Source organism: Callithrix jacchus, chromosome 1 (assembly GCF_049354715.1).
Source record: "Callithrix jacchus isolate 240 chromosome 1, calJac240_pri, whole genome shotgun sequence".
Taxonomy (NCBI): domain Eukaryota; kingdom Metazoa; phylum Chordata; class Mammalia; order Primates; family Cebidae; genus Callithrix; species Callithrix jacchus.
The window spans coordinates 215,403,385-215,428,264 of NC_133502.1; the positions used below are offsets into that span (position 1 = coordinate 215,403,385).

Below are 24,880 nucleotides of genomic sequence, written 5' to 3' on the forward strand. Positions count from 1 at the left end.
GTCTAGGGCAGAGGCGACCGTGCTCACAGGACACAGGCCCGAGTCCATCCAGGGGCTCCGCCCTGGCCCAGGCCCTGGCCCACCATCAGCAGAGGCTGAATCAGGAGGCCCCTTCCCCACCCACCGGAGTTGCTGTAATGACCATATAAGGGCAGGGTGACTACAGGTCAGCTGACAGTGGGTAAACTGGGCCTTCAGTGTCAGGGTTCAGCCCTCCCTGGGCACCAGCTGAGGCCAGCGTAGACACATCCCTGGCCAGTGCCTGTGGCCAGTGTAGACATGCCCCTGGCTGGTGGTGCCCGTGGCAGTACCTGGGCTTTCTGGGCGACGTCCAGCACCAGCTGGAACTTCTCAGACACAGTCAGGTCTTCCTTTGGGGGTTCCTTCAGTCAAAGGGAAAAGAGAATTTTCCACTGAAATTTAACAGTTCAGAGAAATGAATAACAACACAGTGTGGCGCCCTCCCAGCCCCAGGGACTGTGCTGTCCCCACACAGCTCAGAGGGGATGGTGCGTCCCTTGGGGACCTGATACCAGGAGGACACCCCTCTGGGCTGAGGGTGAAATCTCATCCTGTGCCCCTCACTCCAGGCACCCAACAGGAGCTGGGCAGAGCTGCCCCTGCAGTGGCTGAGCAGAGGCTCCGACTCACAGGGTTCACCTTCACAGCTGCCCTCCCTCACAGGCAAGGAAACTGAGGCCCAGCCAATGGGAGCCCTGGTCTTGCTTGTCTCCCATCTCCCATGTATTAAGAGCCTCCCGAGGTTTCCCGGGTCCCAGCACTGGTCAGACAATGGCCTGCCTCTTCCAGGCGCTTCCCTTGACCCCTCGTGCTCCACACAAGAAACAGGCACTGAGATATCTGACTAAGGGAGGCATCGAGGCCTCCCTTCTGCCCACATTGGCTGGTCCTGCCCCGTGGGCCACGGTCTCCCTCTAGAGCAAACTTCTGTAAATCACCAGGTAGTGAATATCTTTGGCTTCCAGAGCCATGTGGTCTGTCAGCTACTCAACGGTAATGCAAAAGCAGACGCAGCAATGTGTAAATGAATGGGTGTGTCTATGTGCCAATAAAACTTTATTTACAAAGTCAGGCAGTGGGCCAGAGGTGGGTTTTTTGTTGTTGCTGTTGTTTTGTTTTTTGAGACAAGAGTCTTGCTCTGTCGCCTAGGCTGGAGTGCAGGGGCGGGATCTCGGCTCGCTGCAGCCTCCAAGAGGTGGACTCTTGAGTCTCAGATGCGAACAGGTCCGCTTGTCCAGCTTACGGCTCACCACCCTACCTGGGGAGGATGTGGGGGCCACAGCGGCCCCTTGATGTCCCCTACCCTGCCACATCACATCCTCGCTGGGAAGCCTCAGCTAGGACAGGCCAGGGCCAGGCAATCTGCTTCTTGCACAGCTAAACCTGGCCTAGCAAGGGGGGCCGGGCTGTAGCCTCCCTGGGCTCGGGGCTAGGGAGGGGCTGGCCTCCTCCTCTTCTCTATGGGCCAGGGCAGGGCTCCCAGGAAGATCACACGGCCCCCTCCAGAGGCTTCCTGGAGCGGCGCCCACAGGCTGTGAGGCCTGACGTGATGGAGACAGTCGGAGACCCAGCACCCTCCAGCGACCTACCACGGGCTCAGACACTTCCGGCACGATGCTCCACTGTATCCGCCAGCCCCTGGCAAACAGAAAACACACATACCTTCAAAACAGCGCCACCTGAGGCAGGGAATGGTATCAAATCACCAGCCCTGCGTGCCCAGCTGGGCTTGGAGGGAGCCCTTTGCTGCCCGATGGGGAGAAAAAGGCCCCCTGAAGCCCCCTGCTGTGAGAGCAGACAACTCCTGTCACCCCCAGCAGCCCCTTCCCTGGGGCGCTTTGGGCCACAGGGGACACAGTGAAAAGTGGCCAGAGGTGTGGGGAGGGCAGCCCTTCGGCATCAGCCAGCCAGGGTGGCATTAGCAAGTGTCCGAGCTCATCCTGCCCAGCTCTGGGTACCAACGGCCCCTTCCAGAGTATTTAAGTGATTTCTATAAAAGCATTTTCAAATGACCCAACCGGGGCAGGCACAGAGAACCATCTAGAAACACGGTGCATAGAAGCACAAACTTCTGAATGGCCAGGTCCAAGTAGAGAATCCCAGCTCCCCCCTCAGCCCCCGTGCAAGGCTGAGCTTCACTCCTGGGGGTAACCGCAGGCTAAGACAGGCCCAGCTGTGCCAGGACTGGGGTCTGCCCCAGGGTGTGGGCTTCCAGAACCGCCCCCCCCAGCCTCCACAGGGAGAGGGTGCTCAGAGGGGGTACAAGGAGTGACACAAGGGCCTGACTCAGGCCAGGGTTGACATGTCGGTCACACGGGCGTGCTGTCTGCAGGAGACTGAAACTCGTTCCCAGTCCAGCCTTCCAGGGGGTTGAGCTCTGCTGGCTTCACCCCCCGACCCCCCGCCACTGGGGCTGGGGAGAAGTCCCTGTGGCGTTCGGGGAGGTGCTGAACGCCCGGCACTGGCTCTGCTGGCTTCAGCCCCTGAACCCTGGCCACTGAGGCTGGGGAGAAGTCCCTGTGGCATTCGGGGAGGTGCTGAGCGGCCCTGCACTGGCTCTGCTGGCTTCACCCCCCGACCCCTGGCCACTGAGGCTGGGGAGAAGTCCCTGTGGCATTTGGAGAGGTGCTGAACGCCCGGCACTGGCTCTGCTGGCCGCCCAGGGAAGGAGCTGCTGGGGGATCTGGGAACGTCCCACTACCATCTCCAGCAAACCAGGGAGGGGGCAGCCGCCCTGTCTGCGGGTCTCTGCAGGCTGTCAGGGGACCGTCCCCGAAACGTCAGTGCGTGACATACCCAGCTGCAGTTACAGTTGTGTGAGACACGGGGAGACAGCACAGCCACACACACGGGGAGAGCGTGGCCAGAGCAGACCGGCTCACCTACCTGGCGATGAGGTAATTGAGGGACAGCCTCAGAATTGCTAGAAATAAGAACAATGGGATGGCCCAGCCATGCCACACGGCGTTCATGTACACCTGCGGGTGAGAGACGGGCGTCAGGCCCCCGGCAGTGCGGTTCATGACGAGGCACATCCCTCCCACCTCCCCCAACCAGGCAGCACCAGCGGGGAGACCAGGCCAACCCCGGCTCTCCAGACACTCAGAGGGCCGGTCTGATGGGGAAAGCGGAGGAAGGGCTGCTTCCCTGTTTACGAGCCGCGGGTGGAAGCGAGGAGCCGCTCAGGGAGGGGGGAGGATAGAGAAGCATGTCCTGGGGTCAGAAGGCGGCAGCCGGTTCCACACGGGGGTCCCGCCCGCCCCGGGTATGGCTCCCAGGCACCAGACTTGGGGCATCACCAGGACTCAGCCTGGCAGGGTGAGGTGTCCAAGCACTGGCTAGGGACGAGCCAGGTCCATGCCTGGGGCCACCTTCATGCCAGACACCATCTGTGCCCAGCGCGGAGCCCGGGACACGGAGCAGACGCGCAGACCAGGCAGGGCTGGAGGTGGGGCCTGGGGGCGGGGCCGGTCTGGGGCTCATCTCTCAGTGAAAGAGCCTCGGCACAGGGACCTCTGGGGCCCGGGCAGCAACGGCCTCCCCTTGCAAAGCATCTGCGAGGGCGGCGGGAGAAGAGGCCTTCCGGGGCCAGGGTGCAGCTGGTGCGCCAGCACCCGCCCTTCATCTGTGAGTGTACAAAGTGCCCATGGCCCAGGTGGGCGCTAAGTGCCTGGGGCAGGCACAGGGAGCCTGACCCAGGCTGAGGCCATGTGGGGACCTCTCCCAAAGGGCCCACTTGGCAAGACAGAGCTGCCTTTGGGAGCCCTGGACGGTGCCAGGCTGGAGCCCTCTGGAGGACCCAGCAACCGAGTGGGCAGTCTGTATCTTCCTCATGCTGGAGGCATAGCCTCCACCCCAGGTCAGGGGCTCCCCTGGAGGACCAAGTCCTGAGACACAGGTGGTGTGTCTCCTGTCCCACAGGGCAGTTCCAGGCAGGGCGGCTGGCTCCCTTTCCCCAAGGCCCAAGCAATGCTGGCCCTGATGTCTTCCAACACCTCCGGACTCATGGCGCACAGAGGCCGGGCTGGGTCCCCTCGTGCTGCCCTGCCCTTATCAAGTGCCCCGGGCCCAGCACCAAGTGCTCTGTGGCCCTCAGCAGCGTGGCCACCACACCACAAGGTGAGTGCCAAGAGGCCTTTCCCGAGGGGACTCTGGGGTGGGGGCCCTGCAGGCTAGTCCTGGGCCATGCTCGACATCTTTGCTCCTTGAAGCTACCCCCAGCTGGGCATTGGCATCACTGAACCCATTTTACAGAAGGAGAAATGAGCATGTCCCTGGGGCCCGAGGAAGCACCAGGAGGCTATCTCCCATCCCAGGATGGTGCCTGACCACAAGGTGAAGGCTGGCAGCACGTCTCCGCCCACCCCGCCCCGCCCCTGGGGGACCCACTCACAGTAAAGGCAATGGCAGACGTGTAGACAGAGTACCACTCGGATAAGGCGGAGAGGTTCTTCACAAAGTTAGTGACGGGCTTGGCCCCGCGCTCTGGGGACAGAGCAGACATCAGTGGTCAGCACGGAGAGCAGGAGCCTCTAACAACATCTCCCCGGAGAGTCCCCACCACCAGGGGCCCACCCAAACCGAGCAGTGAGGGTGCCAGGCAGAGCTCTGGTACTCACTGAGCCGCCTCATGTTTTCAGTTAACCTAGGAGAAAAGGGAGAGATGGGAGCCCAGGGTTAGCGTGCCCACTGGATCTGCGGTCCCCACTGCCCAGTTCTGCTGGCTCTGCAGGGGGCAGGGAGGATGTCTCAAGAGCCTGGGACCCCCTGAGCACACAGAACGGCCACGCACAGCGGCTCAGCACAGCAGGGTGTGCCAGGATGGCCCTCAGTGCCACGCCCCAAGCTGGCACTGGAAGGCGGGGGCAACTCACCAATGAAATTGTCCCCTCATCTCCCACCGGAGTCCCCAGAACAGAAGACCTCAAGGGCAGGGCCTTTGCTAGACTGGCCCCCTGGGACCCCCAGGGCCTATGACAGCACCTGGCAGGGGAGCCAAGGTTTACTGATCAGGCTCATGAGCCAAGGAAGGCCCCAGGCAGTGGGCAGAGCCCCCCGATCCCATCCCCACACAACTGTCACAAGCCACAGCTGAGAGCAGAGTGGAGTCACACAGCTCTGCTGCCCCTATGTGGGCCTCGTGGGCCCCTGCCAGGCATGGCCCCCAGAAGGCTGGGCACAACCAACAGCTGTGCCAGGAGCTCTCACAGACAGCTTTGGCCTATGGTGACAAAGCCTGGCCCACCCACTGAAGCTTCAGCCAGGTACCGGGGCCCCAAAGGCACAGGCAGCCCAGGCTCAGCGACCCCCACCTGCGGGCGCTGAGGGGCTCCTCCGTCTCCACGGTGTTCTCCTCGGGCTGGAACCGGAAGTCCTCCACATACTCCCCAAACCTCTCGTAGAACCACTTCTGCAGGCGTGAGGACAGACCCTGGCTCCGGCGCTCTGCAGGGGGCAGCGGCCCGGTGAGGCACAGGGAACACGGGGGGTGGGGCAGGGAAATGAAGGATCCTTGTACAAGGGACTGTGAAGGCTCGGTCCTCTGAAGACACGAAGTACAAACCAGTCAGCACAGAGCAGAGCTGCTCTGGCCATGAAGACCTCATGGGGGGGTGGGGTCTCCGTGCTTTTCACGCCCTGTCCCCAGCTCTCTGCCCGCCCTTGGCTCTCGTCAGTGGGCATCCGGTCGTCCAGGCTGCAGCTCAGCAGTCTGCATCAAACCCCCTTTCCACCTCCGGGCTGTCAGGAAGCAGCTGGAGGGGTCACTGCCCTGGCCCTGTGTATCCTGAGCATCAGTCAATGGGCAGTGCGGTGGGAGGCTGAGTCCTGGGCTGGGGTGCCTGGCAAGCACAGCCAACCCAGGGCGAGCGCACCGGGATGTCGTGCTGATGACCGGCACTGTTCACCAAAAGCTAAGACGTCTAGAAAGTGACCTCCATCATGGAAAACCAGCGGAATGGGGGTTCAGGGAAGCAGGCCGGTCCCTCCCTTCAGAAGGCCAAGGAGGAGCTGCCCGAAGCAGGTGCTGCCCTGCCACAATTTGGGCCCTGGGACCAGAGGGCTGGCAGTCACCATACCCAGGGGGCTGCAGTCACCATACCCAGGGGGCTGCAGTCTCAGGGCAGTGGCTCAAAAGCCACAGGTCGAGGGGGCTGAGGTCTGTGTACCCTGAGGCCACCTGGGTAGGGAGGGTGGGGCCAGGGCAGCTCCTGGGGCCTCTTCCTGCCCCAACGGCAGCCTGGAAGAGTTTTTCAGGGGAGGGTCCGGGTGGGGTTGGCAAACTCATCCCAGCCATGAGCGAACCGGCCGGCTCTGTTGCCATGGACTTTATTTATGGACTGAAATTTCAGGTTCATACAATGTTCTCCAGTCATGAAATGTAACCGTTTAAACCTGTGAGGCCAGGCGGGGGCTGGAATTTGCCGACCCGCAGGTGCAGGGGACTGTGCCAGCTGCCTGCAGGGCGAGGGCAGGATAAAGAACAGGTGCTCAGGGATGGAGGACGAGGAGAGGAAACAGGGCACGCAGTCTCCCACTCCGCACTCGCAAGCCACCGCGGCCCCAATGCCCACTTGGTCCCCTTCGGGAAGGCTGCCAGGGCAGTGGCAGTGACCAGGGTGGCTCTCACACTGCGGTTCCACGGGGCAAGGCTCAGTGAACGTGTGTATTCCCTGAAGAACATGCTGTCACGATTTGGTTAAGTGACTGGAAACCTGCAGTGATGACGATGACTCACCACTCGCATGAGAGACACTAACCCAGTTCCGACGGGAGGAGACTCCCGGATGCCAGCGGGTGCCCGGGCACAGAACCAGCACCTGCCTCCCGCCTGCCCACCCGCCTGCCCGCCAGGGCGTACCTGCTCCATTGTTGGCCTGGGCCTGCCCTTTCGGGGGCTGCTGAGCCGTCTGCTCTTCGGTTCTTAGAAAGCAGGGGGAGAAGAGACAAGAGGTCTGTTAGCTCAAAACTCTGCACGGTCAGGCTGCGCGAACCTCCAGGGCCCTCGTGACTGCACGCCGCCCAGCAGCGCTCAGGGACAGCGGGGCTGTCTCCGGAGTCCCACCGCTCAAACGCGGCTTCCGAGCACAGGCAGGCAGCGCAGAGTCGCCTTCCTAACGGGCACACGTTTGCTGCTAAACAACCACACAGTGGCTCTTAGCACTCCTCTTTTCTATCCACTTTAGCTCAGTTGCTTCTTCAACAAGCTCAGAACACCCTCATGCCACCAACACGTCTGCTAATGAGAAGATACTGATCAACACACATGTATGTATTAGGCACCGCGCCAGGCCACAGGCTGGGTGCTACCTGCCAGCGGCCCGTGCCCAGTTCCTAGCTCAGCCTACTCCAAGACCTGGGCCTGCTGGGCTGGGCAGGGGCACTAGACGGCCACCAGGGTCTGCTTCTGTCCCATACCCAGCCCCTCCAGCCAAGGCCCGTGAGCAGGTGCAGCACAGACCCAGGCCAAGTGCTGTGTGGCTGCCCCTGACCTTCCTAACTCAGGCTCTTGGTGCGGGGAGAGGGAGGGAGGAAGCTGGGGGAGGAGTGAACCCTGAGAATAGAACAGAGGACGGAGCACAGGGTGGGGCCAGGTAAGCAGACGAGAGGTTTTCAGGGGGCTTTGGATCCACAATGGAGAGAACCTCTGCCCGCTAACAAGTAGCCTTAAACCAAGGTGACAGAATTTTCTTAAAAACCAAAATAGAGGTTTGCATAAACAGAATTGCTGTGCCTTAATCCTGCAGCCTGAGAGCCTGGGGTGTGTGTGCATGTGTGCAGTGTGTGCACACGTGTCTGTGTGTTTGCGTGTGCTCTCACACACCTACCCACCCTGGACAGACCACAGCCACCCAGACCCACCCCAGATCTGCAGCAGGATGACAAGGAAAGAGGAGGTCACTCTGCCTGGGACTGCTCTTCCTTCACCCCTTCTCCACCAGGCTTCCAGAAGGTTCCTAAATGCCGCCCCCATGTAAAGCAGGGGAGGCCCTTCATGCTTCCGGGAGCTTCAGCTTCCACTTCCTGGGTCACAGCCTGCAATGTTCCACTTCCTGGGTCACAGCCTGCATGTTCCTTTACTGTCCCCTCCCCAGCTATTCCCAAGGCCAAGACTGGGCGAGACGGGGCTCCCTGCGTCCTCATAGCTGACCCAGGCTGGGCACAGCTGCCACCAAGGGGCTTTGGTAAAAGATGAGGACCAGACCCTGGAGTGGGGCTGGTGGGGGCGAGAGGACAGGAAGCAGAAGACAGGGAACAGGGCCGAGGGGACAGCCTCAGGCCACCTTAGCCAGTGGGGGAGAAGCAGCATTCCATGGTGGGGATGGCGCTGAGGTCATATGCCTGGGGACCACACCTGTCCCTGGGTCAGGTCTCTGTCGCCGCACCTCTACATAATTAAATGTCATTTGAGCTTTGAGCTTCTGTGGATTTTCACAGAAAGTTCAGCATCAGGTACATGGGCGCCTACCAGGGCCCATGCACCCATTTCTGGTCTGGGAGGTTCTGCCGGGGCGGAATAGGAAAGTGAGGCCACCCCCTCCCCCACACGAGCTGGATCCCCCCACATGACCCCCTCCAGGGCATTCCGCAAGGTCATGCTGACCTGCAGGAGATGGGCAGGGAAGAAGTGGGAGCCAGCCCAGCGGACGCCCCGGCTTCCCACACACTAAACCTGAGGGTGCTGAAGGGACCCACTTCCTTGGAGTCAGCTAAGCTGGGACACTTGGGGTCCTAACAGTGGCCCCTGGAGCCCTCAGGGCAGGCAGTCAGTGCTCAGCCAGGGTGAAGGTCATGGGGGCCGTGGACAAAGTTGTGGTCAGTGGTGGTGGGGGCTGGAGGTGGGGGCTGTGGGGGAGGCTGAGGGAGGAGACACAGGGGGAGTCTGAGTGGGAAGGTAAGGGGAGGCTGATGGAAGGCTGGAGGGAGGCTGGGAGTGGAGGCTGAGGGAGGAGACGCAGGGGGAGTCTGAGTGGGAAGGTAAGGGGAGGCTGATTGGAAGGCTGGGAGTGGAGGCTGGGTAGAACCTGAGGGGGGAGGCTGGAGGAGTGGAGTCTGAGGAGGGAGGCTGAAGAGCTAGATGTTGGTGGGGAGGCTGGGTAGAAACGGGGGAGGCTGAGGGAGAGGCTGAGGCAGGAGGCTGCTGGAGTGGAGGCTGAGTGGAAGGCCTGGGAGCCAGAGGTGAGTGGCCTGAGCTCCCTGGCCTTATCCACCAGGAACCAGTTTAAACTTGTGCGGAAGGACATGGAGCCTCGTGGTGTTAGCGCAACAGGAGGGCACTGGCTTTGTAACTTGTGCTGGGGCCCTGGGTGCGCTGCTTCCTGCTGGCATCACCATGAGTCACAGGGCAGGCTGAGGAAGGAGGATGTGAGTACTCAGGGGACCCGCATGGGACCCACCACCAAGGGCAAAGACGTCAGCTGTGAACGAACCCTCTAGAGCAGGGGCGGCACTGGCACTCTAGGACGTGATCCTGCTAGGATGGGGGAGCGTGGGTCATCTGTGAGGGCACCCTGAGGGGCTGCTGTGTGGCTGGGGCAGACAGGGAGCATGGGAGCACACACAGGCAGCGCTGGGAGGGCAGGTCCTGGGAAGATCCTAAGAGGCTGGGCCGGCCCCCAGGGTGGGGCGCTGGGGCAGATTGCACAGAATGGGTCACCTCCAGGCCAGGAGGTGTCTCTGGGGCTCGGCAGGCCCCATGCCATGCCTCTCTTCAGTTGGCCTGGCCCCAGACCTGGGGCTGGCAGGAGCACCTGCCCCAACGTCCCCCTTTCCCAGACCACTGGAGCATAGGCAGGACCTATCCCTGGGCAGTCAGAGCCGGGCCCACCCTTACCCCCAGACCTCTCCAGGGCTAAGGGTGACGTTGCCGGGATGCTCTGGGTATAGCAGAGGCTGGAGGGGAGGCGGGGGTTGAGGAGGGGGCGGTACCTGGCCTTCAGCACCTCCTGCACCTTCTGCTCCAGCTCCATCCGCCGCTGCCGCTCCCGGTCCAGCTCCTGCCGCAGCATCTCTGCATTGGTTTCTTCTCGAAGCTTCCGGAGCTCCTCCTCTGTGGGCAAGAGAATGGCCAGGTGACCATCGCTCATGTCCACGCAGGCCCTCTGACTCTGGGACGCTGGGGCAGGAGTGCCTGACTCAGCAGTGGGGTCTCTGCTCTGTGAGCGGACCTGAGCGCCTGATCTTCCTCCAGGGTGCAGGGCGCTCACATGGCAGGCGTGCACTGGTCCCACCCAGCCCTTCCTCCTGGGCAGGAACTATTAACGGGGCTCCTCTTACATGACTGAGGCAAGAGCTGGGTGAAGCAAGGGTGGGAATTTCCTCACTGTCCTTCATAACGTTGAACACAGAACACAAAAGCCATTTCACCAAGTGCCGCCATGCCAAGGATACCTGTGGAGAGGATGCTGACTGCACCCGACCCACCCACCTCACCCACCCGGCGCCTCCATGAGCTGGGCGAGGTTCTGGGACACATCAGCGGCACAGCAAAGGCCCTGGGCCAGCGGGGACAGCCCACAGCTTGAGCTGGCCAAGGAGCCTGAGAAGAGCACAGGGCAGGTCGGACACAGGACTGCTGCAGGTAAGCCTCAGAAAATGTGAGGACCAAGTCAGACCCAGAGGGAACACAGCGCGTTCCTGCAGAGCCAGGGAAAGAGCATCCAGGCAGAGGGAGGAGGCAGAGTCAGAGGCCAGAGGTCGGAGAGACTGGAAGACCGAAGATGGAAGGGGCCAGGAGCCAGGGAGTGCAGGCGGCCTCTGGAAGTCAAGACACTTCTGCCACCTGAAGAGACAGGTGAGACAGGGGACTCTGCCTCTCTTCCGCTTCCTCTGTCCCATCCCTGCCTCCTCCTAAAACCAAGGGTGCTGGGTCACCTGAGGGCAAGTCTGAAGCCCTTGCTCTTCCCCCACTGTCCTGACCCTCGTAGCTTCCTTTCCTGTCCTGGACACCTCACCACATAACTTGGGGCCACAGGGCCAGGCCTAAGACTCCAAAATTGAGGCCAAGGGCAGTATGACAGCCTCAGACCCTAGTCCCATGCCAATGTCCAGGAGCAGCCACGCAGAAACAGCAGGACGCCGTGCCCAGGCCTGGAGCAGCCTCGGGCGGTCTGGGGTCAGTAAACCCAGAAGCCAAAGGTCAGTCAACCTTCCTGCCTGGCAGCCACAGGCTCACAGTACCCAACAGGGAAGAGACAGACAGGTGCCTGCATCTCACCGGCCCCACCCCGACTGGGGGCGCTGGCGGCTCACTGGACGCTGTTACTGACCAGTGAGAAAAGACTCGGATTTGCCCAGTGACAGGAAGATTTGCTCAGTGTGGGTGTCTGGAGCTCTGCCTTGCTCCCCTGCCTGCTGGGACTGGCCCTTCTCCAAGCATGGTTTCCACGTCTTTCAGCATCCCGGACTCCCGAACCCTCAGGGCAGCTAAGCCTACCTGGAGAAGACCCTCCCCGTGGGGGCACTGGGCCTGTCCCCATGATCTGCCTGGTCTCATCAGGCTGCTTCTCTCCAGAGCCCCCCTCCCCTCAGTCCTGAGGAGAAGCATCTGGCCCTGGCACGGCTACATTTCTCCAGGGACCCAGGTGCCCAACCCACAGATGTGGCCAGGTTCCACCACTGCGTGGGCCCGAGCTGGCCCCAGCCTGGCCCTGGACCCCTTGGTGGGTAGGTCCATGCCCCAAGGCAGGAAAAGCCTGGGGATCCTTCCTCCAACAGGGGTCATCGCCCATCAGTAGCCAGGAGAGCCTGGGCATCTTGGCCCATCTGAGACAGATACCGCCCTCCCACCCCCACCCAGCCACCTCCACGGGACCGAGTTCCCAGCCTCCTGCTCTTCCCTCGGTGTGCCTGGCAGACAGAAGGGGCTGAATCGAGGGTCGCTGGATAAACAAAGGAGGGAACCAAGCACCCCGCCTGCGGTCTTTCTCCCCAAAGGGGAGCGTCCACCTGGATCAGTTCCGGATTCAGAGCCAGCTGGGGAAGGTTCAGAGACAGCCATGGGGCGGCTTCTCCTCACGCCTCTGTCTTCATGTTGTGGCAGTGACTTTATCTCACGGGAACACAGAGGTAAGATGTGTCACACTGGGCAGCCTCGTTCCAGGCTGGGCTCTTGGGTGGAGCAGGCCAAGGCCAGAGGGCTCTGGTACTTTCCCGGGTTCACTCCTGGCACCCACACACCGCCTCCTCTGGTCTTGGCCTTTGCCCACATGCCTCTCCATGCATAGGTCAGAGAGGCACTCAGGGCCCTCCCTGCGTGGGTAACAGGAAACCACATTTTCCTAAATGGGGCTCTCCCCACACCCCTTCCTGGAGTCACTAAACCATGACAGGGTGGTAGTCGTGGGCCAGGTTCCAGCATGCAGCAGAGCAGTGGCCAAAGCCTGGCCCAAGGTGGCCAGTCCCAGCCTGAGGATGGATGCCACGGAGGCGGACACAGAGCCTTCCTGGAGCCCGGCGTGGCATGTCGTGCCTGCCGTGTCACAAGCCTGGGTTCAGAGGTCACGGGGCCTCAGGGAGCCACCCCTCTTTCCACCCTGGACCTCCTGGGGTCGGGCTCTCTGCAGAGCTCAGACAAATGTGAACAGCAGAGCCCTGCCATCCTCGCTGTGCAGAGCCCGGTGACACCTGGCTCCCTAGTGGGCCGGCGGCACGGTCCCCTCAGCCTTGCGGACGGGGCTCCTCAGACAGTGGGGCGAGTCCGCCCGTCCCAGCTTCCAGCAGAGCCAAGAGGCTTCCCACCTGTGCCCAGTGTCACTCGTGCTGGTACGAGGACAACTCGGTAAACAAAGCGGCTGCAGCGGTGGAGCCTTTACCTCTTCTGAGCTCTTCCTATCTCTGAGCAAATGGCTCCCTGCAAGGCCAAGCTGCTGCCTCTCCCGAGACAGGAATGATGACTGCTCGCCCCACGACGCCACCTCAGAGCCTACCTCCTGCCCAGCGGTGACACATTCAGGTCACCTGCAGTGTGCCGAGCACAGCTGTACCTTTCCACAGGACAAAAGGGGCACAAATCCCTCACCATCAATTTTTCTTTCTCTTCCCCGAGTAGGAAAAGAAATAGGAGGGCCGATTTCCTGCCCAGAGGAAAGTACTGAGCTGGGCGTTCACACAGCAGACTCCTCTCATACATGCCCCAAAAATCTGCGGCGGCTGCCAAGGTTCTGGGTCCCTTGGCCTCTGGCGTGGGCCTCATCGTGTCCCAAGCTACCCACAGACACCGAGGACCCCGGGCCACCCGCATCCACAGGCCTCCCTGCCCCACAGATTAGGGTCTGAGATGCCCTGCAGGGTGGGGTGGGGGCGAGGCCACATGGGGGCAGGCCACGGAGCCCCTTGGTGACCTCTGCACTTGTTTCCCGTGGCTGTGGTGGAAAACCACCACCACGGCAGCTTAAAACAACACAAACGCGTACTCTTACAGTGCTGGTGTCAGAAGTCCAACCTGGGTCTCCCTGGGTCTCCAGCTCCCCAGAGACCCATTTCCTGCCTTTCCAGCTCCCCAAGACCTCTGCACTCCTTGGCTAATGGCCCCTAGGGAGCAATAACATCACTGTGACCTCTGACCCCACCCTCACATGGCCACCTCCTTCTCGGGACCCTTGTGACTGTGTGATCCCGGATAATACAGGACCAAGTCCACCTCAGGGCTGGGACTCATCCTCATCGACAAAGGTCCCTTCTGCTGCAGTAGGCCACATGTGCAGGCTTGGGGAACAGGGACGCTCTGTGGGGCCAGGACTGTGCCAACAACGCTCTCCTTCGAGACAATCGTATCAGGTGAAAGAGCCCAGTGCCCCTCTTCCTTCCACTTGGCATGGACTTTCCTGCCCCTGGCAGTCCCTGGGTCACACCGCCACCGGAAGCCCTCCTCTGGTGGGTCCACTAGCCCTCCAGGAGTGAAGGGTCCCCAGCGGCCCCTAGCTCTTTCTCCTCCCCACCTCCTCCAGGCAGGAATGACACTGGGCACAGGTGGGAAGCCTCTTGGCTTTGTCGGAAGCTGGGACAGGCTGACTTGCCATGCTCTCCGAGGAGAGCAAGGCTGAGGGGACTGTGCCTCCTCCAGGAGGTGGGGAGGAGAGAGACACCTCCAGCTGTGCCCCGAAAGGCACCTGAAGCAGGATTCCCAAGTGCCACCACCGTGGCAGCCCCATCAGAAAAGTGCACAGTGAGTCTCTCTAAAGCCCCACAGAGAACAACACTGACAGAGGGGATGTTCCAGGGTCATCCATGCGCCCCATGAATGCGTGACCTGCCACAGCACATCTTCAGAGCAGCACAGGGCACCTGCTCTCCCGAGAGCCCCTGCACCTGTCTCAGGCACAGACATGCGCAAGACGTGTGTGAGCACAGAGTCCAGGCGGCAGCCACATGCACCGCACGGGGATGGGAGGCTTCCCTGGGTGTGCATGATACCATACCTGCTGCGGACCGAGCCACAGGTGGAGACCCAGGGGTAGGAGCCGTGGCCCAGGGCATCAGGCCATAAAGTCATGGCCCTACAGGGGCAGAGGAGCCACCACATCAGAGGCCACAGCTTGTGTGGATCCCGTGGCACTGTTTCCAGCCCAGCAAGCTGTGCCTCTTCCAGGGCCAAGTGATGGCTGTGACAGGCAGAGCACATAGCAGACCTCGTCACAGCAGCCACCAGATGGGAAGGAAGCCAGCAGGAGGCCAGAGGCCAAAAATGCCTGCCCAAGGGGAGTCGGACCCCTAGAACCCAAGTTCCAAGGGAGCACCTGAAAAAAGAGAAATATGTCCTTGCCTCATGGGTTCTCATCCAGGGCTCTGCTCCCCTAATGCCCAGGAAAGCATGTCGGCTGTCTCATCATCAGGAAGTAACAGGAGATGGCCTGGGTGCATGGCACACAGGGAAACCAGGATGGCTACCCGATGGGCCGGGGCCTGCCTCCATCCCAACCCATCATAAGACCTGTCGGGCAGCAAAATGTCAGGGCCAGGGAGAGAGGGAAGGAGGCCCAGGGGACACTTCGTGTGCCCAGAGGGACCCTCAGACCCTCAGGCGTCTTGCAGCCGGGGGTCAAGCTGTGGCGTGAGGTTTAGGGATGTTCAGAAGTAAGAGTGACTCTGGTCCTGTGGGCAGCAGGCAGCCCCACCCATATCCAGACGGCACCGTCCCCTGCTCTCCAAGGAACGAAGCAGCATCAGCCACAGACAGGGAGCCCCCGAGACAGGACAAGAGCCTGGTGTAGTGACATACCGCACACAGAAATCTCCCACAGAGGCTAAAGGAAGTCCCGGCACAGCCAGGCTGGCTGAACACCCACCCGCTCCAGCCTTCAGGCCTCCCCAGAGCCTGGAAGCAGAAGGGCAGGGACGGCCACCTGACTGGGCACTCCGGGGCAGCCCCCAGAATGTTCTCTGATGAGTCAATGGCCACCCTGACTCAAGGGGAGGCAAAGGAGATGCGTGGGCTCAGACCCACACCGGCCCAGGCAGCAAGGCTAAGGCCCGGCCCTCCACCAGCCTCGACGCCCAGCCCACGGGGAAGTTGCTGGGGGGAAGGAAGGCAGCTCTGCGGCTATTTTTAAACCCGTAAAAGTAGATCTCTCAGGCAGGAGTACTCTTGGCACACGACTGACTCCACAGGCCCAGCCTCGCCCAAAAATAAAGATCAAGTGATAATCTTTAAATAAAACTCCTTCCCACCAGGCCAGGGGCGCGAACTCAGAATCCACCCAGAAAGCTGCTCCTGGCCAGGCGGAGGCCGGCACACCCGGAGGCCCCACCTGGCCACCTCTAACTTCAGACTCTCACCTGAACTCTCCCAGCCCAATTCAGCCCTCCTTCCATCACCAGAGGAACTTTCTAGAAGACAGGCACGCCCTCCACTGAATCACCCGGGTATAAGTTACACCGCAGAGCCCAGCCTATGGCTTCACCTTCAGCCACCAGCACAGAGGCGGCCCCTTCAACCCCTTCCTCCTGTGTCCCTCCCTGCTTGGGGAAAACAGATAATTCCAAGACACGCGTGCTTTTATTCTGATGTTTGCCTGCCTTTTCTCCCTAACGTTTATTTCCTGCTGTGCCGTCTCCCGCTGTGCACAGAGGGAACGTTTACTGAACGATGCACGGTCAACACTGTCTTGGCTGGTAACCGGGAAGCAGCGACCTTCCAGGCACGTCAGTCCTAACGCCATCGCAGGCTGCCGTGTACAGCGCTGGCTGACCACCGTTTTAGGTACACTTCAGGACACCAGCGCAGGATCTAAGGTACACAAATAATGTACCAACATTTTTACCATGTAAAAGAAGAAGAACTAGGATCCCAGCCAGGGTTTTCACCCAGAGCAGCTGGTTTTCAGGAACCGATGCCTGCCTCTCCCCGTGAGAGGCACGCGGCATCTGACAGCCTGTGGGCTGGACTCTGGGGCTCCGGACCAGCATGGAGCAGGAGACTCATGTGCTCAACAGCACGTGCTGTCCCCGCCCCCGCAACCTCCCTTTCCAACCAAGCGCTCGGCATCCAGCAGCCAAACCCTCCGGGCCCCCAGGCCCTTCCCACAGCAACAGGCTCTCTGCCAAGCACCTGCTCCCTGCTGAGTGTGGGCTGGGGGCAATCAGGGACACTCCCCAACTCCACTTCCAGCTGGTAGCACTAGGCCCCAAGGCACTAGGAAGCAAAGTGGCACAGACAAAACCGTGCCTGGGACCAAACACCAGACAGGATGAGAGCAAGGAGGTGCATCTGGAGCTCTGGGAGGTGGCCAGTGGGGCCTTAAAGGATGTGCAAAACGACATGCCTAGTGGAGGAAACAGCCTATTAGTCCATTTGTCTACCCATCCATCCGTCTGTCTGTCCATTCGTCCACCCATCCATCCATTCATCCATTATTTACCCACCCATCTACCTAATCTACCCATTCGTTTGCCTTCTCATTGATCCATCCAGCTATCCAATCACCCATCCATCTGCCCACCCATCCATCCACCCACCCATCCATCCACCATCCCTTCTCCCATTCACCCATCTATCTATCCATTCACCCATCCATCCATCCATCCATCCACCATACCTTCTCCCATTCACCCATCTATCTATCCAACCATCCACCCACCCATCCATCCACCATCCCTTCTCCCATCCACCCATCCATCCATCCATCCACTCACCCATCCATCTATCCACTCGTCTGTTCATCTACCCATCCATCCATCTACCATTTACCCACCCATTTACCTAATTTACCTATTCATTTGCCTACTCATTGATCCATCCATCCAATCACCCATCCAGCTACCCACATGTCCATCCATCCACTCATCCACTTGCCCGTCCATTCATCCATCCACCCACCCATCTATCCAGTGATGCATACACACACACACCCAGCTACTCGTCCACCCATCTACCTATCCACTCACCCACCCATCCATCTGTCCATGTATCATACATACAGACAAGTACTGAGCGTCCAGTAGCTGCTAGGCTATGGGCCCAAGCCCTTGGACACCACAGAGAAGCTGGCAGCTACCTTTACTCCCTCCCATATGAGTCCAGTTGGTAGAGGAGATGGATGTGACAAAGAAGGGCCCCCTGACAGAGCTGGGACATCAGGACACACCAAGTGCTGCACCAGTACTCTCCATGTGCCACTACCTACAGATGAGGTACAGAGGACGGGAAGCCATGCTGGCCCGGGGGATGTCTCACCCGCTGGGATGTCCCACACAGGACCTCAGCTGTGAGGCCAGGGAGCTGGGATGTGTTCAGCAGGCAGGACACAGCCAACTAGAGAGGTCACAGAGATGGGCAGTGGGTCCTGACTTAACACTTCCCATGGAATTCCACTCTGGCATCGTCCAAAGCACCTGTCAGATGACGATGCTGGGTCCAGGACGTGCAGCCATCACAGAACACACAGGCAGGCGTGTTCAGGCTCCCTCTCTGACTTCACCCCAGACCCTGCGGGCACAGGGAGGAGGCCCCTGCTGGCAAGATCAGCAGTTTCTCCTCTGAGGTGTGAGCTCCGGGGATGGGACAGGCCAGGAACTTGGCATGGTGGGGTCAGCTCACCGCTGTGCTCAAAGATCTGTCCTGGGCAAGGAGGGATCCCAGGGCCGAACATCCACAACATGTAGTTAAAGAGCAGACAGATGGTCATGGGCAATGCAAGTGACGGAGAAAGAGGGACTGGGGCCAATTTCATTTTTCCTGGGGAAATCCCATATGACACAGACATGCCACTGTTATCAGTGCTACCTGCCTTCACCTTCTGCTTGTCTGTTCCCTTCTGTAGGTCTGGGTCACCTGCTCACAGTCATCACTTATTAAATATGCCCCTCTAGGGCAGAACCAGACGACCCAGTGCCTGCCCTGGAAGTGTGATACGGTTTAGCTGTGTCCCCACCCAAATCTCACCTTGAACTCCCACATGTTGTGGGAGGGACCCGATGGGAAGTAACTGAAACACGGGACAGGTCTCTCCTGTGCTGTTCTTGTGACAGTGAATGAGTCTCATGAGACCTGACGGTTTTAGAAATGGGGTGGAGTGCCCTGTACAAGCTCTCTCTTTGCTTGCTGCCATCCATGTAAGACGTGACTTGGTCCTCCTTGACCTCTGCCATGATTGTGAGGCCTCCCCAGCCACGTGGAACTGTTAAGTCCACTAAAACTCTTTCTTTTGTAAAGTGCTCAGTCTTCGGTATGTCTTTATCAGCAGCAGGAAAACGGACTAATACAGAGTTTATCTTTTCACCACCAGAGAAACTGTAGGAGTGGAGTTTAAACAGCCTGAGCCAAGAACCACACCCACAGCCCAGGTCCGAAAGGGCAAGTCCAGAGACCTCAAGTCAATCCCACATCTAAGCCTGTCTCCATCAGGCCTCAAATGGGCACCCTCACCAGCAGGCAGCTGGCAGCTCCCCAGACCCTTCTGCTTCCAGAAGACTTCAATGGTAAGGAAGGTTTTCCTCACTCTGAATCACCCAGGACAGCACCTAGAAACTTCCCTTCCCCTCCAGGACCCCTCCATTAAAGCTGTCCATTCAGAGGAAGCCCCTGTAGGCCTCCAGAGGCAGCTGGCCAGCCCTCCTATCAGCTTCGTTGAGAAGACTCCCATGGGGTAAGGGCCAGTCACTCTCATCCCTGTATGTCAGAACAGGAAAGGGAGCTACCGGGAGCATCAGGGCTCAGGAGGAAAAGGCGCCTTCTCTCCAAGTCACACTCTTGAGGAAATCAGTGGCACTGCCCCTCGGAGTGCATCTGCTGGGAATCCACCCGTGTCTGGTGCTCTGAGAGCACCCGTGCCCGCAGACGGGGCATGGCAGCCTACCCTCCAGCATGGCCAGGGAGGCATCTGCAGCCCTCCTCAAACACAAGATGATGAAAGGCAGTCATGGGAGCTCTCCTACAGAGCCGAGCAACTGGAGAGCCCCCAGGAAGAGAAGCCCCCTGGCCCCAAGGTCCCCAGAAGCACTTTCTCTCCAAAATCCAAATGTTACACCACACTACTCTGGGTAGGGGTTGCGTGTGCACGTCACCACCCTGGAGAATCTGACATCCCAGATGCAAGCTCAGGCATGGCCACCGTGCTCACAAAGCACCAGCAACCGACATGCATTTGGGGCTAAATCAAAATGCATGATGCTTTTCATTTATTTACGTGCTTCTTTAACAAATTTAGGCTCCTGCCTTCAGCCATGAGCCAAAATGCATTTCACCTTCATTCTTCATCCTGTGTCATTTTCTTACAGGAACATTTGTACTCTTCGGTATTTAATCAGCAGAGAAGGCTGCTGCACACTTGGGCCATTTCCTCTCCTCTGTGAAGAAGAATACTCTGCTTTCTGAGAGAAAGCACTATAGATAATTGAATGGAATTTTAACATTGACTACTTAGCTGTTCTACAGATCGGGGAGCTGAGGTCCTAAACGGGTAAGTGCTCACAGCCACCTGCTAACCAGTGCCTGAGTCGAGAATTAGAAGCGGGGGTCCTGACTCCTGAACGCAGCTCTCCACGCCAGCACTCCCTCCTGCAGGTCAGGAGAGGCAGGGACGGCCACGCCAGCACTCCGTCCTGCGGGTCAGGAGAGGCGGGGACGGCCACGCCAGCACTCCCTCCTGTGGGTCAGGAGAGGCGGGGACGGCCACGGCAGCACTCCCTCCTGCGGGTCAGGAGAGGCGGGGACGGCCACGGCAGCACTCCCTCCTGCGGGTCAGGAGAGGCGGGGATGGCCACGGCAGCACTCCCTCCTGGAGGTCAGGAGAGGCGGGGACGGCCACACCAGCACTCCCTCCTGTGGGTCAGGAGAGGCAGGGACGGCCATGGCAGCACTCCCTCCTGCAGGTCAGGAGAGGCGGGGATGGCCACGGCAGCACTCCCTCCTGGAGGTCAGGAGAGGCGGGGACGGCCACGCCAGCACTCCCTCCTGCGGGTCAGGAGAGGCGGGGACGGCCACAGCAGCACTCCCTCCTTCAGGTCAGGAGAGGCGGGAACGGCCACGCCAGCACACAGAGGTTGGCTTAGTGACAAGTGGAATATGCCTGTGAGTCCCCAGATTACATAGTGTCCTTATGCCACATTCTATATCCTTCTGGGACTGAGATGGGAGTGAGAATGGGCAAACTCCAACTAATCTGCAATGAATCCCTCACTCAGCAAGCTCCCACCACACCCGAGACAACACGCTCGGGGTACAAAAGTAAGTTCATCCTGTATCCGCCAGGTGCAGACAGCCTGGTCAGAGCTACCTACAACTACTAACACCCTGTACCGCTGGAGACAGCACAACCATCCATCAACAGAAAACAAGCGAGGCCAGGCACAGTGGCTCACACCTGTAATGAACTTTGGGAGGCTGAGGCAGGTGGATGGTTTGAGTCCAGGGGTTCAAGATCAGCCTGGGCAACATGGTGAAACCCTGTCTCCACATAGAAAAAACAAAAAACAAACCCGGTGTGGGGTGGCATGTGCCTATAGTCCCTGCTCCTCGGGAGGCTGAGGTGGGAGGATTGCTTGAGCCTGGGAGGTCGAGGTTGCAGTGAGCCAGGATCATGCTACTGCACTCCAGCCTGAGTGACAGAATGAGACCTTGTCTCAAACACAAACCAAGTAAAAAACAAAACAAAACAGGGAACAAGTGACAAGTGGATGTAGCCACGCTACAGTCATGCTATGGACACAGGTGTAACCCAGAACAGGGACAGATGTGACCTGGAGTGGGGACATGTGCAACCTGGAGCCGGGGGAGATGTGACTTAGACTCCAGGTGCAACCCGGAGTGGGGACAGGTGTAATCTGGAATGGGGACAGGTGTAATCTGGAACGGGGACAGGTGTAACCCAGAACAGAGACAGATGTGACACAGAACAGAGACAGGTGTGACACAGAACAGAGACAGGTGTGACATGGAACAGGGACAGGTGTAATCTAGAACGGGGACAGGTGTAACCCAGAACAGAGACAGGTGTGACACGGAACAGGAACAGGTGTAATCTGGAACGGTGACAGGTGTAACCCAGAACAGGGACAGGTGTGGCATGGAACAGAGACGGGTGTGACATGGAACAGGAACAAGTGTAATCTAGAACGGGGACAGGTGTAACCCAGAACAGGGACAGGTGTGGCATGGAACAGAGACAGGTGTGACATGGAACAGGGACAGGTGTGACATGGAGCAGGGATATCTCTGTGTACCATTTTGGAGTGACCTACAGGATAGAATGTGAGTCTGCAGAAAGTGTGAGCATTCTAACATTTAGCTAAGCAGGAAAGTAAGAACCAATATACATGCTCATGTTTCTAAAAGTTTCAGTGAGAGAATAATGTAAAATTAGAAGAAACTGGTTGTCTACAGGGGAGGAGAGGAAATGGGGGCAGGGTGCAAGGAGAGAAAGACAACTTCTCTGAATACACCTTGACTTTGGAACCATGGAGACAATTTTAGATAGCTACACGAATAAATTCAATTTTAAAAAAATTCTCTACGCCATGCATAACAGAAAAACATGGCATCAAGTACCCGCCGACGTGATGCTAAGAACACACCATCATGTCTGTGGCATGACCTGAGCCTCTCCATGAGGAAACAGGACCAGCCCAAATTGAAGACAGACTGCAAACTAACTGACCTGTGCTCTTCCAAAACGTCAGTATCAGGAAACAAAGAACTACCGTTGCAGGTGAAAGGAGATGAAAGAGGCAGGAAACCCATGCGACTCAGGACTCAGAACTGTCTTTTGCTGCAGAGAACATTACTAGACATTAGTGTAGTTGGAATATGGTCTCAGACCAGATATTAGTATGTATCAATGTTAATTTCCTCATTTTGATAATTGCCCTGTAGTTAGATAAGAGAATATCCTTGCTTTTAGGAAATACAACAAAAGCATTTGGCACTCGGGAGCATTGTGTCTGCAACTGACCATCAAGCAGCTCAGAAAAAAAAGAATACATGGATGGATAAATGGATGGATGGATGGATGGATGGACAGGTGGATGGATGGATGGATGGATGGATAAATGGATGGATGGATGGATGGATGGATAAATGGATGGATGGATGGATGGATGGATGGACAGGTGGATGGATGGATGGATGGATGGATGGATGGATAAATGGATGGATGGATGGATAAATGGATGGATGGATAAATGGATGGATGGATGGATGGATGGACAGGTGGATGGATGGATGGATGGATGGATAAATGGATGGATAAATGGATGGATGGATGGATGGACAGGTGGATGGATGGATGGATGGATGGATGGATGGATGGATAAATGGATGGATGGATGGATGGATGGATGGATGGATGGATGGATAAATGGATGGATGGATGGATGGATGGACAGGTGGATGGATGGATGGATGGATAAATGGATGGATGGATGGATGGACAGGTGGATGGATGGATGGATGGATGGATGGATGGATAAATGGATGGATGGATGGATGGACAGGTGGATGGATGGATGGATGGATGGATGGATAAATGGATGGATGGATGGATGGATAAATGGATGGATGGATAAATGGATGGATGGATAAATGGATGGATGGATAAATGGATGGATGGATGAATGGACAGGTGGATGGATGGATGGATGGATGGATGGATGGGAGATGGATGGATGAATGGATGGATAGGTGGATGGATGGATGAATGGATAAATGGATGGATGGATGAATGGATGGATGGATGGATAAATGGATGAATGGATGAATGGATGGATGGATGGATAGGTGGATGGATGAATGGATGGATAGATGCATGAATGGATAGATGGATGGATGGATGGATGGATGGATGGATAAATGGATGGATGGATGGATAAATGGATGGATGGATGGATGGATAAATGGATGGATGGATGGATAAATGGATGGATGGATGGATGGATAAATGGATGGATGGATGGATGGATGGATGGAAGATGGATGGATGGATGGATAGGTGGATGGATGGATGGATAGGTGGATGGATGGATGGATAGGTAGATGAATGGATGGATGAATGGATAAAGGGATGGATGGATGGATAAATGGATCCATGGATGGATAAATTGATGGATAGATGGATAGATAAGAGACAAATGGGGTAAAATATTATCCTTTGGGGAATAACTGGATGAAAAATATGCAAGAATTCTTTGCAATTATTTTTGTAACTTTTCTGGAAGTCTGAAGTCATATCAAAATTTTAAAAGAAAAGAAAAAAACCATCTCTAGAAATCTAAGGTGAAAAGAAATAACGAACTCACCTCCGTACTGACTTGATAACACAGCCACAAAGGAAGGAAAAAGTCTTGAGAGCGACTGTCAGACACCAAAACCTGTGCCTTTCTAGTGGGACATCCCTAAGGACGAAAGAACTAGGAGCAAATAGACTGTGTTTAGTGATCCTGTGGTGTTTGATTTTGAGACTGTGCATTATCAAAGGGCAAAACAAATGAGCCATGCTCATGATGATCGCCGAGAACCCGGATTTCAGCAAGAGAAAGATACAAGAAAAGTCCAATGAGGTTACACAGACACTTAGGAGTCCTGGGTGTGAATTCCAGCAGAATTCTGTGTATGAACTCCTGAGGTCCAAGCCCTGTCCACGAGAAGGTCCAGACACCAAGGCTCGCCAGCGGCCATCAATGACCCAGGATTCTCAGAGCGTGTCAATCTCAGTTTCCACCAAAAGGAACCAGGGCTTTACTTCAGAACGGTCAATTCCAGGACTGGGGCAAGAAACGCTGGTGATGAACATGGGATATCTTGTCCCACCGAAAGGCGAGTAATCTCTCAGAGACAACTGGGTTGTGACAAAGCCAACTGAAAGAGGCGCAGACATAGAACTATTTGAGCACCAACCAGATACTACCCAGAACGATCAGAGCACACCAAATGTGTTTAAATTCACCATCTCATGAGAACACCGAGAAAACACCACAAAGGGCCAACGCCCTCACTGGCGGGGGCTCCCGGAAGAGAACGCAACCCATTATTCTGAAAATGAAAACGAGGGGAGTCCAAGCGTGCACCCTGCCCTTCATCTGTGAATGACTCCTCAGTGTAGTCAAACAGCAGGCAAAGAGAAGTTCGTTTTTGGAAACGTGTCAGCTAACCAATGGAGAAAGCATGGCAGAAGCAGAAAAAGAACACTCTGCAGCCTCTAATGAAGCAACGGCTCTGAGCAATAATCATCAAAGCCGTGATGTGAAACAGAGACCACCTTGTGGAAGCACACAGCACCAAAGGGGGACCATCCCCTGAGGGACGGCCAAGCGTGCCACGACCGGGAAGCACAGGGTGTGACCGAGGACCATGTGAGGCCACCTTCAGCAGAGTCTAGGGCAGACACTGTCCAGCAGGTGACCTGGTCTACAAAGGACAAAAAGCATGATG

At 57.8% G+C, this 24,880-nt stretch overlaps 1 protein-coding gene across 19 annotated transcripts in view; it reads right to left on the reverse strand.

Annotated features, from left to right (window-relative positions):
* Positions 1-24,880, reverse strand: part of LOC100388996 (GRAM domain-containing protein 4) — an 86,930-nt gene that overhangs the window by 10,848 nt on the left and 51,202 nt on the right. For 18 of the 19 annotated variants that reach the window (XM_078343816.1, XM_078343820.1, XM_078343783.1 and 15 more), the window contains exons 4-11: positions 9,949-10,069; positions 6,881-6,942; positions 5,334-5,466; positions 4,641-4,666; positions 4,415-4,506; positions 2,908-2,999; positions 1,611-1,659; positions 312-383 (exon numbers count right to left, since the gene is read on the reverse strand). In XM_078343816.1, the coding sequence (XP_078199942.1) occupies positions 312-383; positions 1,611-1,659; positions 2,908-2,999; positions 4,415-4,506; positions 4,641-4,666; positions 5,334-5,466; positions 6,881-6,942; positions 9,949-10,069 (647 nt within the window). Of the gene's footprint in view, positions 1-311; positions 384-1,610; positions 1,660-2,907; positions 3,000-4,414; positions 4,507-4,640; positions 4,667-5,333; positions 5,564-6,880; positions 6,943-9,948; positions 10,070-24,880 lie in introns of those variants that run through there. The other variant, XM_078343854.1, reaches the window with a different exon arrangement.